The sequence below is a fragment of the Haliaeetus leucocephalus genome, unplaced genomic scaffold, assembly GCF_000737465.1.
Source record: "Haliaeetus leucocephalus isolate CR32 unplaced genomic scaffold, Haliaeetus_leucocephalus-4.0 Scaffold1, whole genome shotgun sequence".
NCBI lineage: Eukaryota > Metazoa > Chordata > Aves > Accipitriformes > Accipitridae > Haliaeetus > Haliaeetus leucocephalus.
This window is the reverse complement of record NW_010972437.1, coordinates 17494231-17507344: the sequence shown is the minus strand read 5'-3', so window position 1 is coordinate 17507344 and position 13114 is coordinate 17494231. Positions and strand designations below refer to the sequence as shown.

The window sequence follows — 13114 nt, the reverse complement described above, 5'->3', positions numbered from 1 at the left end:
TGGGCACCCACCCGCCGGGGCCCCGGCCGAACCCTCGGGGCGGCGGCGAGCCCGGCTGCCCGGGTCCCCACGGGGGGCGCGGAGGGGGCTCGGCGCTCCCCTCAGCCCTGGCAGGATGCTGCCTTCCTCCCGGACCCAGCTGGGGCTCTTCTTCATCCTCCTCTGCCCCGCCAACATCATCGGGCTCTGGTGGTGAGTAGGACATCCCGGGGTGGGTGCCAGGAGGGCGCGCAGGGTCCCTCGGTCTCCGGGGATGGTCCCCCCGCCCCAGCTTGGGGACAACAGTGTCCCCTGCACCCAGGGCAGCCCTTGAGAGGGGACCGCTGCTCGCTGGCCAGGCAGATCCAGACCGGGGGCACCCCCACGCTGCCGCGGTTTGGGCACACGAGCGCATTGGGGACAGCGGGCTGCGGGACCCCAGGGGTATGGGACACCCGGGTCCTGCGGAGGGAACTGCAGGCTGCCTCCCCGCACCCCAAGCCCACAGCCTGGGAGGGTTGTATGCCTGAGGGGTGGGGAAGGGGGCGTAGGGGCCTCCAGACCCCTCCAATAAGTCAACTTTAATTAAAAGCCCGAGGGTCCCTACGGTGTCCCCTCCCGAGCGGTGGCCTGGACGCGGCGGGGACAAAACCCCTGTTTGTAATGGTGCCTTCATCAAAGGCAGAGACGGTGCCTTGCAGGATACTGGAGGGGGTGGGGGATTCATTACAGGCGCAGAGCTGGGACCCAGCCTTGGAAAGCCCAGGTATCTGTCGAAACATGAACTATTTAAATCTATTAAGAATTTCACCCAGCCTGTCTTTATCCGGTTTTAAGTGCTTAGATTCCAGCTCCCCGGCGTGCCGTCCAGGCTATCATTCATTATCTGAGGCTATTCGTCTCCACATTGTCACACTCTTTTGACCCCTAAAATAAAGCTCTCCATAAGCCTTTCCCCTCCTGGTCCCCTGCCTGCCCACCAGTGATTTATTCTGTGGCTCCATCCCCTTCGCTAGCCCTGGCTCCAGGCGTGCAGGGCAAAAGGGGGGGCCTTGGTGGATATAAATGGTGCTGTTACGGTCAGTTGTACATCAGATGAGAGTTTGGCCCCGGAGCCCAAACGCTGTGTTTATTGCCGGGAAAGGGGTTAATGTGGATTTGAGAGGCGCTTGCTTGGTGTTTTTTGCTACAGCAGGGGAGAGCGAGGTAGGGTGAGTGCTGGCTGGGGCAGGGTGCGTGCAGAGGGTCACCCTGCTCCCCGCCATCAGCCTCGGGGTAGCTGTGCCATCCCGGGGCACGGTCCCTCCTGCTGCCCAAGAGCTGCTCTTTTTCCCTGGCTAATTCTCAGACAGCTGCTTCACACACCTGGCTGTCCCTTCAGCTCTCCTTGCTTTCTCTGTCCCATCCTCATCAATACCCACCCAGTGAGCCCTCACCCCCAAGCTCATGCCCTGCGCTCCAGCTCCAAGGATTTCAGTGCCATCCTGCCCACAGCTGGAGTGGGCACAGGTGAAGCAAGAGCTCCCTTTGCCTTCAATTCAGAGGCAGGCAAATGGCACTGGCAAGGGCAGGGTGTTGGGGTACTGCTGCCCCCCGCCCTGGCTGCTCAGAGCCACGTCTTACCACCGAGCCTGGGTCCTGCTGGTGCCGTGACCATGCTGTGCGTGCGCTGGCAGCACCGGCTTGGGGAGATTAGCAGGATTTGGCAGAGGAGGGCAAGGGGTCAAACTTGTTTTTTCTTCTCTCAAAAAAGAAGAAGAAAAGGAACCTTTAATTTAAGAATAATAACCCAGCTGCACGCAGCATGGCCAAATGCGCTGGGCAGCGGAGCGGCTGCAGGGGGATCACCAATACGCACTCTGCTTCACTCCAGAACCCAGATCCAGGGAGCGGGGAGGAGGTGATGTGTGGATGAGGCCACCAGCACCACCAAATGGACATGCCGACCTTCCCGGGACTGGGCACTGGAGCAGCCAGCTGATTCACGAGCTGCTTCCCCCAGAGCTTGGGATCTCTGGCCCCTGGCTGAGATCATCCCTCATTTCCAGGGAGCTCTTCCCATGCGGGGGAGAGAAATCCGGGCGCTGCCTGGCCCTTTGAGCCAGCTCGACAGGCAGCTTCCTACATGTCTGCTCCCCATCCCCATCCCCTCTGCCAGGTCTGGGTAGCACTGGTGTCTGTGGGTTTTGCTTTTGGTGAGGAGGGGTTCAGGGTTGCAGCCCTATGTTGTGCCAGGGCTCCTGGAAGCTCTAGGGCTGGTGGCATTGGTAGAGCGGTTCCTTGTTGTCCTTGTCACTGATGCATAGGGACTTTGGTAGCACGCTTTCACATGTGCATCTCTGGGCACCCATAGGTGCTTAGCCAAGGGGGCTTCTTCCCCTGGGCAGGAAAGGGAGGTCTTTACGACCTACCCCATCCCACCCTTGGGTGCATTGGCTGTGCAGTGTGGGGGGATGCAGGGGCTGCCTGTTTGAGGCATTTTTTTCCCACGCTGGTGACAAACTGATTTGTGAGAGTGGCACGGTGGGGTGCAGCGGGGCTGGGTCCTGGGGGGCATGGTCCTCAGCCCAGGCATGCAGCCAGGCTTGGCCACTCATGGGTGGTAACGGTGCCCGTTGGGATCCTGCCAGATGGCTGCATCTACAGAGAAAAGTTTGTGTGTGATGTACGAGCAGTGACATCATGCTGATGACATCGTAGCCTGAGAAAGAGCATCCTCATTGTGGTAAGATGTCCCCAGAGGGCTCACTGAAGATACAGTCACCCTTGTCCTACACCCCCTGTGCCCCTGTGTCTAAGAAGAGGCAGAGGGACAGGCAGACGCACGGATCTTTCCGTGGCAAAGGGGAGCAGGCTATGGTCAGTGCCGATGGGAAGATGTGTCATTCAGGTGCTGCTAGTGCCTTGGTTAGTGCCAGGCTGCAGGTAATAGGCTCCCCTTGCTCCCACCAGCCCTGTAAAATCTCTTTCTTCCTCCTCCCCTCATCTTTTCATGTTTCTCACCTGGCTCCTTGTGCAACAGTGATTCCTCCCTGAGCAGGACAGGCAGGGACTGCCTGAGGCTCCTGGGCTGGCCTGGAGGGTGCGGGGATACAGGGTGGGCCAACCTGGTGTCTCAGAAGCCCTGGGCAGGTTCAGAGCCAGTTTGTGGTTGGGCTGTGCTCACAGGGACAGAGGCACTGTGGGGATGGGGGCAAGCAAAGCTGGGCTTCCCCAGTGCCCCAACACCCATCGGCTCTCTATGGGCATGGACGAGAGCAGTCGGGAGGTGGAAGAGAGAGCAAGGGGGAAAACCATCATATGAGATGTGCTCTGCTCCAGCTGTGGGTCTGAGGGGGACCGGAGGGACAGACACCTGCCCTGTGTCCCCTTCCCATGTATGCACATGGGCAGTGCATCTCCAGGTTTTCACTGGGCTCCTTCAGAGGAGCTCAGGGAGGACCCATCCACTGCCACCCATGGCTGCACCCTTGCTTGATGGGGTCCCGACCCCATGGCCCCTGAAGCCACACACCCCCGGATGGGTTTCATGTGCCAGTGGCCTCCCCTTCTCCTCTGCCTCTCCCACCAGCACCCACACTGCCCAGAGCCTGTAAGGGCAGGCTGGCAGGCTGTAGGGCCTTGCCTGCATGTCTTGGGGTGAACATTGTGAGTCACCCTCCGCCCCTGCTGACCCACACCCACCACCCCACAGCCCATGGCCCCCCATGGCGTCCAGCAGACTGGGCTGCCCAGCCATCTGGGGCTTGCCCTCACCCCTGGACCAGCGCCATGTGGGCAGCAAAACACCTCCCAGCATGGGAGCCCCTGCCCGGCGTCATCTCCCTGTACCTCTTCTGGGGCAGTGCTGACCCACTGGATTTTTCAAAGGGAAAACATTTCCCTTGCACTCTTTGAGATGGCACTGGCTCCAGAACTGGGCTACTTGTGTCGTACCACAAAGACAACTGACCTTTTGCCCATGCCATCCCTCGTCCCTGCTCCTGCACACCTCCATTCTCCCACAGTGACACCCAGGCTGCCCAGCCCTGCCTTATGCATGCCCTAAGCTGAAGGGCTCGGCTGGACTTCGCATCTGAGGCTTGACCTCTTCAAACCTCACCCATGCAAGAGGGTGCTGGGCAGAGCCGGGCACACCCCGATATTCGCTCAGGATGTGCAGGGTCCTGCCACCCCATGTAGCACCTGCATTTGGGCATGTACTAGCCCAGCCCTCATGCCACCCCAGCTCCAGCCTCCACAAGCACCCAGAGGAAGGATGCAGTGACCAGGGGGAGGTGGACCCCTTTCATCTCAACCCAGCCCCTCCAACACAGCTTTGGGACCGGTGCTTCTGCGGGCGTGTGCTCCTTCCATCCCCCCCCGAGTACCCGCAGCACAAGCTCGGGCAGCTCCTGCCCGTGAGCGCCCAGCCTTGACGTGACCCTGCAGCTGGCAGGTCCATCGGTTGATGCCATGCCACATCAAAGCCTCTTTCCTTTGGGTGGCTTCCCAGTTGTTTGCATGCCGTCCTTGCTGAGGAGGTGCAAGGAGGAGGGCAGGGAATGGTGTCCCCCTGCTCTCCCCAGTCCACGGCATTTCCCGCTCCTTTGGTGCCCCCGGTGCTGCTTGGCAGCCAAGCCCCAGCCGTGCCCCCCAGGGCAGTGACTTGCTGCTTACTCACCCCAACCTCCCCCCCGCCCCCGGGCACCTCCTGCTCTGCTTTCCACACCCGGCTGCCCTGTTAGTGGCAGCACCCACGCATTGCCCCGGGTGAGGGGCCAGGTACCCGCCACGCGCCTGCGTGGGATGAAGGGAAAGCTGGATGGGTGAAAAATCATGCATATCCCCCCTCTTGTCCTGTTTGCACAGCTTGGAAAGAGACGGGCTCCCGTGGGGTCTGATTTCCTTGCAGGGCTGTCACTGAGTGTGACAGCATTGGGTGGAATGTGGGGTGACACATTCCCCCGAGGACGTAGCTTGGCTCTCCAGGACTGGCATCCTGCAGCTCTTGCCTCTCCAAGCAGGTGGAGAAGTGCCTGTGGGCTCGGGCAATGGGCCAGGTACCCTGGCACCCTGCATCCCCCTCCTGAAGGCATCCAGGGGCTGAGATGGAGACCTGGATATAAGGCAATCCATGCCCTCCCTACCCCACAGCGGGATCACCTTGCCACACGGGAATGCCCAGGCAGCAGTACTCAATAGATGCAGACCTGACTGGTCCCATGTGGAGCTGGCACAGCACAACCGCCACTCTCCCTTGGGGTTTCGGGGCTGTCGGGACCAAAGGACACATTTTTCTACGCAAGATGTAGGTGCCATTTATGAAGGCTGACCATCCCCTTCCTTGCCACATGGCTGTACCAGCCCCTCTCCATTGGACCCATGCAAACTGGGACCCTACTGGCTCCCCTCAATCATGGTCTGCTGGCAGGGGTTGCGAGAAGCCCTGCTCCACACCATCCCTGTGTCCAAAGGGGAGATGGGTACTTGTGCCAGGCTCCTTGGTCTATGATTTTGGCTGGGAACCAGACTGGGACATACTGGAGGCTCCATGACCATGGGCTGAGCTGGAAAAGCTGGTGATTATGGCTCTTGGGAGCCCCAGCTCTGTTGCAGCAAGGACAGCATCCAGAGCACAAGGGTTGCATCAGAAGCATCAATCAGTGACTCCTGTTTCCCGTGTGTCACCGGGACCGGGCTCAGGCTGCAGCTGTGGCAGCCAAACGGGTGACAACAGCAGGTTGGCGGTAGGTTGCAGCTCCTCTTCCGTGCCTCAGTTTCCACTTTCAGCAATGGGGGTTGTTTCCCTTGGACAGGGGTGCAGGAAATCACGGTGGAAAGCGGAGCCCATCGTCCTGGCTCCTTTCGGGGCGAGGCGGCCGCTGCCCGGCAGCAGTTTCGGCAGCAGGCGAAGGGCGCCGGGGGCAGGCGGGAGGGATGCTGCCGAGGCGCCGAGCCCGGCCGGGGGCTGCCAGGCGGGGGGCCGGGGTGCCCCGGGCAGGTTGAGGGGAGTCGGGCTGGCGACCTGGTTCCTTCACCAGGGCAGGGGGAGGAGTGCCCGGCGGCAGAGGTGGGGCACCTTAATTGTAGATGCGGGAGGCCTTGGAGCAGGACAAGCTCAGGCAGATCTGGGCCCCGCGCCGGAGCCCTTGCCAAAGCGGTAGCAGTTTGGCAGCATTTTTCTTGCCCTTGTCTCCCCCTCTCCCCCCCCCCAAACCCTCCAAAGCAAAACAGCTCTCGGGCTCCCGGCAGCCTCCCCGCGCCAGAAAGCGAAGCCCAGCGGAAATTAATATTGCGCCGGACTTAGGCAGCCCACCCCACGCCTCGACGGCATGGCCGGCGAGCTCCCGTGCGCTCCCGCAGGCCTCCCCGCTGCCCGGGACATGGGTGGGGACCCCCGCGGTGCCGGCGAGCCGCCCACCACCCCCCGGCCCTGCGGGGCTGAGCTCTTCTTCCCGGCCTGATCCGGCGGGCCGGGGTGAGCTGCAGTTCAGCATTTGATCTGACGGCCCCGGGGGGCTGGCGCATCATTTTTATATGAGTACAAAGAGTCGTCTCTTAATGAAAGTCCCGTCCCGGCTCCCCTTCTTCCCCACCCTGCCGGAGCAGGCGGCCAAACCTCCACTGTCCTGTTGCGGATGTCGGGAGCCCACGGTCCCCAGGGAGGGAGAGCTAGGAACCTGGAATGGAGGCTTGAATCCCCATGTGGTCATCAATGGGATGGGACTGGACAGGCTCACTGGTGGGTTTCTACATGGGCCTCAGTTTCCCCATCAATGGGGCACCTGTGCCAGCCCAGTCACAGCCCCAGGATGCTTCCCCAGCTACCCCATCTCTTTGCAGAGGCACGCATGCATCACGCAGCAAAGGCAAACCAAGCTGTGGGGAGCAAAGGGAGATGGGTGCTCCCCAGCAGTGGTGCGGTCTTGCCTCAGTTTCCCTGCTGGAGGTCACCTTTCCAGGCTGTGCCTCTCAGTTGAGCTGTTTAGCCCTTTAAACCTCCAACCAAAGCATAAGGGCTCCTTTTCCAGGCTGTGTGAGAGGGCGTGTCTGCCCCAAACACAGCTGGGGTTTGGTGGGCAGGAGAGGCAGGCAGCTTGGGAGCCTGATGTGGGGCAAGGGGATTCTGGCAGGACCTCGAGCTTCAAACAAGGGGCTTGCAGGGCGTTTGCACTGGGGGCAGGATGTTAAGCAAAGTCCTGCAGACTGGTGTCCCAAACACAGACCCCAGCTGCGTGAGAGGAAAAAGGAAACCCAGAACATAGTTAAACACCGAGATTCAGCTTGTGATTTTCGAGCCCCTGGGGCTTGGCCAGACTATAAAGGTCTGGGTTTGGAAGCTGTAGCACAGCCGGTGCTCCCCAGCGAGCGGGGCTGCCGGCAGCATGGGCTGCCCGGGTGCTGCTCCCCAGGGGACCCCAGGGGACGTGGTCTCGCAGTCCTCGGGCATCCCAAAGCGCTGGGGGATCTGAGTCCAGCCCTGGGGTCCTGTGGGCATCCACAGCCAGGAAAATCATATTATCAAGCAGGATGAGCTCTGAGCCCATGGGAGCGGCGCTGGAGGCGAGGAGCTGCTGAGTGGGGCTGTGTTTGGGGCGTGCTAAATTCGGGTGGCCCATGGCCACACGGTCTCCATGCCACGGGACGGGTGGCGTAGGTGGGAGGCCGTCAGCACGGCGTGCCTGCCCTCTGCCCGCTGCGGCTCCAGCGTTGCCTGCGGCGGAGCTGGAGCATCGCCTGCCCTGGCACGGGGCACGGCACCGGCAGGCTGCACAGCTGCACGAGCTGTGCCGTGGAGGGCACTCCAGGCAAAATGTGTGGGGAAAGTACAGGAGTTTCTGTAGCCAGCGGCACGCCGGGGAGGGCGTCGTCGTGCTCAGACTTTGCCTCCCAGCCCTGAGAGCCAGGCACCTCTCTCCAGCTGTGCTGGCAAGGAGGAGCCGCCTCTGACACGGGCCCAGCCAAGACTTGCCCTCCCACACTGGCATCGGCAGGGCTGGCGATGCCACCTGCAACCCTCCCTCGTGCGCCCGCGGTTGCCCGTGGCTCTGTTCCCTTGGGGCCGGTGCCTGGGTAGGGGGAGTCGAACATGGGAGCTTGGCCAGCAACCAAGTGGCTTTATCACTGGCAAGGTCACTCGTCTCGTCTCCCACGGGGTAAAGCAGTGAGCCCCCCCGGAGAGGGGGAGGCACACCGAAAGCACTGGCTGGGCTCCCCACGGGGCTCCAGGAGCCGCAGCTGCACTGGGCATTGGTCACGCCGCAATGCCAGGGCTGTGCTGGGTCAGTGCCAGATGTGAAGAGCAGGTGCTAAGCAGCACAGCACCTCTGCCACCTCCCGTCGGGTACACCACCATCACCCCCAAGGGATGTCCCTGAGGGCTTCGGGGTGTGAAGTGGCACGTGCCAGCATCGTCCTCCAGCCAGCCCCACAGCTGGGGATCTCCAACCGGCTGGGGAGGGCAACGTATGCCCTGAGTGCTGGCACGCAGGTGCCACCCATGCCTTTTGTCCTGTCCTCCCCATATACCTCTCCCTGTCCCCTTGTCACCCAGGGTCACCACTGAGCCAGCACTGCCCTGTGGCCCCACTCCGACCCGGGGAGCAGGTCTGGCCATGCCCCATCCCCACCCTGGTCCCCCCCACCGGGCTTGGGTGCTGGTTTTGCTCTGCTCGCTGTCCCCTCCTGCAGGGCAGTGGGGAGCCCCCTGGTCATGGACCCCAACAGCATCTGCCGCAAGACGAAGCGGCTGGCAGGGAAGCAGGCGGAGCTGTGCCAGCTGGAGCCAGAAATCGTGCAGGAGGTGGCCAAGGGCACCAAGCTGGGCGTCCGGGAGTGCCAGTACCAATTCCGCTTCCGCCGCTGGAACTGCACCAGCCACAGCAAGTACTTCGGCAAGATCCTGCAGCAGGGTAAGGCCAGTGCTTCCTCGGCCTTCCACCTCCCAAAAAGCATCCAGCCGCCCAGTCACACGCCTCCCCGGGACTTCTGGAGCAGAGTCTGGGTGTGCAAACCTGTGTGTGTGTGTGTGTATGTGCGTGCATGTGCGTGTGTAGGGGGTTGCTCAGTGCTCCCCGGTGCAGTCACGCTGAGGTTTTACTGCCGGGACATGTCTCCCTGTGTTGTAATGAAGCAATTACCGATGCTCCCAGACAGCACGGGGCTTCACAAAGCCCAAGAATGCACCCTCGTCTGGCAGTGATTTACTGCTCCCCTGGGACCCCGGGGTGTGTGGTGGGGCGGGGGGTGGGAAGGGGCCCGGGTGGGAGGCAGCACACAGCCACTGGGAGCTGCCCCTCGCCCCGTGGGTACCCTGCAGCTCCCTCCTCCCGGCCTTGCAGGGAGCAGAGAGGATTGCTTGGCCCCCATCCCTGCATCCCTGGGTGGGCACCCTGATGCCACCCCGAGGGTCAGGGGTGAGGTGGCAGGGAGGGATGGGCAGGTCCCACCCAGGTGGATACAGTGGTCCAAGCCCAGCCCAGCTGCATCAAAGCCAGAGCAGGAGCAGAGTGAGGGGGCACCCATGAGTCTGTAAGGGATGGAAAAGTCCTGCCACGGTCCCCAGGGAGAGAGGCTGGGGCAACAATAGGGAAGGGGGGGATGCTTGAAGCACCTCGGGCTGGTAGGGCCACTTAGTGGATGGTGAGTTTAGTCCTGCCCCTGTTCCCACGTTGGTTGGTGTGCTGGGGTGGATGAAGATGCTGGAGCGAGCCCTGGTCTCCTTGGCCATCACATCTCCCGCTGGTGCATCCACCAGGCCACGGAAGAGCACGTATGTCCTTGGGCCTTGCAGGGGGGTCAGGGTGGCCTCCCTGGGGGCATTGGTGAGGGCAGAGTGCCCTGGGCACCCGGCAGCTGCAGGTACCAGTGGGGGGCAGAGCTGGGGCCCCAAGGGAGACACCGGCCTGTGGCGGGGGGTGCAGGTTCATTTAAGAAGCTGATTTGCAAGTGTGGGTTCCTCCCAACACAGGGACGGAGGTGTATTCAGTTGAGGGGCAGAGATCCAGGGCACGTGGGGGACACACCTGCCTCTGGAGTCATCTATTTTCACACCAGCCTGGCAGGTGGGATCTGTGCCAGGAAGGGTGCAAGGCTGGAAGCGGGGTGGTGCCAGGATGCCAGGGCCAAACCTGGTGGCGAGTGGGCGATGTTGGCGGATGAGCTGGCAGGTACCCAGGGGCAGATTGGGTCGGAGGAGACGCAGGCACATCAGGCATGGGGATGCTGAAGGAGCCACCACGCTCTGTTTGTCCCAACCTCGTTGCCGGGGCTGTGGAGATGAGCATTGTCCTGAGGACAGTGGTGAGTTTGGGAGTCCCTGGCACTCCGAGGACATGAGACATCCCAGCTAGACCTGTGGAGGTCCCCAAGGCTGAATCGTGGGTGTCAGGAGCAGAGAGCTCGCACCGCACTGAAAGGTGCCAGCAGGCACCAGCCTCCCTGTAAGCCTGCAGGGACTGCATAAACCATCCCAGCATTTCTTGGATTCCCAGCTACCATCGGATGGGCACGTCCCATCTGACAGCCTCTTCTTTCCAAGAATGCTGCGGCACGCTCTGGTTCCCGGCCGTGGTCTCCCTGGTGCAGTCGCGGCCATCGCCCCTTCCTTCCCTGCCGATTGTGCCAGGCGCTGCGTGCCAGGGCAGGCTGGCTTGGGGGGAGCCATGTGTCTGGAAGAGCTGTCAGAAGAGCAGCATCCCCCCGGGGCCCCGGCTGGCAGGGTGGCACAGGGACCTCTGCCAGCGGCAGGCTGCCTGCCCAGGGCTCTGCCGGTTTCAGGTGGGAGCAGGCGGGTGGTCATGTGGCTTAGGGGGGACAGGAGGGCCAGGGCAGGGGACACCCGTCCCCGGAGTGGCACTGCTGGAAAGGCACCAGTGTGTCCAGTTCCTACCGACAGCAGTGGGAATCAGGTGCTGCGTGGGCTTGTGGAGGAGCCCCTCATGGAGTCAGTGCCACCTCTTCCCGCAGCCCCCCCAAGTCAGAGTGGTGGAGACAGAGGGATAGGGCACCCCCCAAAACACAGCTTCTCGTCCATCCCCATGCCCTCTGCATGTCACCACCCTGAGCCAGCCCTGCCCTGTCATTTGGGTGGGCAGGGGTTTGCCTGGCACGGGTGGGGGGAGCACGGGAGCCCCCCCAACAGGGCGCCGCGCCCCCGCTGCCAGAATCCCCCGCTGGCTGCGGCTGCGAGCGGCAGGTCCGGGCAGGGGAAAGATGCTTGGAATTTGTGTCCCGGAGCAGAGAGAGACAGGAGCAAATACTAATAATAAATAATCCTGCAGGGTGGAGGCTGTGCCGGCAGAGGGAGGGGGGGCAGGCAGCACCCCATGGCAAAGCGGGTATGGGGGAAGAGAGGGCAGCACAGCTTCATCGCTGCCACCCTGCAGAGGGATGAGCGGCACCCATGGTGTCCCTCACAGCACTTGTCTCCAGGTGCCAGCCTGCAGCTGGGGGATGGGGTTTTTACTGCTTGGAGGGACATTGCAGGGTAGCGTGAGAAAGCTGTGGGTACCACCTGGACACCTGGGATCCCCCTGCTCTCAGAGCTCCCCTCTTTCCCATGGGGCAGCACCTATCCTTGCAAGGGGAGGCAGGAGATTTGTTGCCCCTAGGACCCTACAGCTGGGGTGGAGGAATGCTTACAGGGCCTGGCCATCCCCCCAAATTCTGCATTCTGCTTGCAAGAGACAGCTCTTGCCCCAGGCAGCTTGCTCCAGGGTGGGTGCATTGCCAGGGAAAAAGCACGGAGCACAGACGAAGGGAGAGAAGGGGAGGTCTGAGCCCCCATGGGATGTCGGTGGGGGGATGCTTTGCTTGCACAGTCTTTGCCAGAGCTGACCCCGCATCTCAGCCCTGTCTCTTCTCCTGTAGATATCCGGGAGACAGCCTTCGTGTATGCCATCACGGCGGCCGGGGTGAGCCACGCCATCACGCAGGCTTGCAGCATGGGCGAGCTGCTGCAGTGCGGCTGTGAGCTGACGCGGAGCCGGGCTCCCCCCTTGCCCACAGCGGGTCCGGGCACAGAAGGCACAGCCTGGGAGTGGGGGGGCTGTGGGGACGACGTGCAGTTTGGCTACGAGAAATCCCAGCAGTTCATGGATGCCAAGAGCAAGAAGGGCAAAAATGACATCCGCGCTCTTATCGACCTGCACAACAACGAGGCCGGGCGCTTGGTAAGGCCCCTGTGCTCCCTGCCCTCTCTGCAAGCATCACCCCGTGCCCCTACCCAACCCAACCCTCCAACTTTACCTCCCTCAAGCCATGCCTGCACCAACTTTGGGTGAGATTGGACCAAATATCTTTCAGAAGCCCTTTGCAGGTGCTTTGGAAACTCCCTGTGCCCCCCTCAGCACCCTCCCCCGGGGCAAGGCAGCACCAAGAGGCAGGGTTTTGGCTGGGGGTGCTGGGCAGGGAGGCCGGGGACCGAGGTCTGAGCATCGCTGTCTCTTCCCCAGGCGGTGCGCAGCTACATGAGGACAGAGTGCAAATGCCACGGGCTGTCGGGCTCCTGCACCCTGCGGACCTGCTGGCGGAAGATGCCCCATTTCCGCGAGGTGGGGGACCGCCTGCTTGAGCGCTTCAACGGGGCTTTCAAGGTGATGGGGGGCAATGACGGGAAAACCCTCATTCCCGTGGGCGACAACATCAAACCTCCCGACAAGCAGGACCTCATCTACTCAGCCGACTCACCCGATTTCTGCTCAGCTAACCGTAAGACGGGCTCGCTGGGCACCCGGGGCCGCATCTGCAACAGCACAGCCATGGACACGAGTGGGTGCGACCTGCTGTGCTGCGGTCGAGGGCACCGGGACGAGACGGTGGTGCTGGAGGAGAACTGCCTTTGCCGCTTCCACTGGTGTTGTGTGGTGCAGTGCCGCAAGTGCTCCGTCCGTCAGGAGCTCAGCCTCTGCGTCTGACTGCCTGGGGTTGGGGGAGGACAATTTGGGGCACCACCCCCAGGCTCATGCTGTGGCCTCCCCGGGACAGAGACAGGCTGAGCCGGTGGCAGGGACAGCATGGGTGAGCCCAGCTCTGCACCCTGGGGAGTCCCAGCTTCCCCGGGGGACAGCATGGGGCTGCCTGGCATCCCCACTGCCCTCACCGTGGGGGCTGTGGGTGCAGAGCTTCCACTAATAAAGCTATTTAAAGCTGG

The 13114-nt window shown here is 62.3% G+C and overlaps 1 protein-coding gene across 1 annotated transcript; it reads left to right on the top strand.

The window, feature by feature from the left end:
- The first annotated feature begins 48 nt into the window (after positions 1–48).
- WNT6 (wingless-type MMTV integration site family, member 6) lies at positions 49–13114 on the top strand. The gene is made up of 4 exons (XM_010568137.1): positions 49–192; positions 8653–8873; positions 11833–12134; positions 12417–13114. The coding sequence occupies exons 1-4, from the start codon at positions 116–118 to the stop codon at positions 12876–12878; spliced, it is 1062 nt and encodes a 353-aa protein (XP_010566439.1). The 5' UTR covers positions 49–115; the 3' UTR covers positions 12879–13114.

Coding starts and splice junctions, on each gene's coding strand:
- WNT6 (XM_010568137.1), top strand. CDS start 116: ATGCTGCCTTCCTCCCGGACCCAGCTGGGGCTCTTCTTCATCCTCCTC. Junction 193..8,652: donor AACATCATCGGGCTCTGGTG/GTGAGTAGGACA, acceptor CCCCTCCTGCAG/GGCAGTGGGGAGCCCCCTGG. Junction 8,874..11,832: donor CGGCAAGATCCTGCAGCAGG/GTAAGGCCAGTG, acceptor CTTCTCCTGTAG/ATATCCGGGAGACAGCCTTC.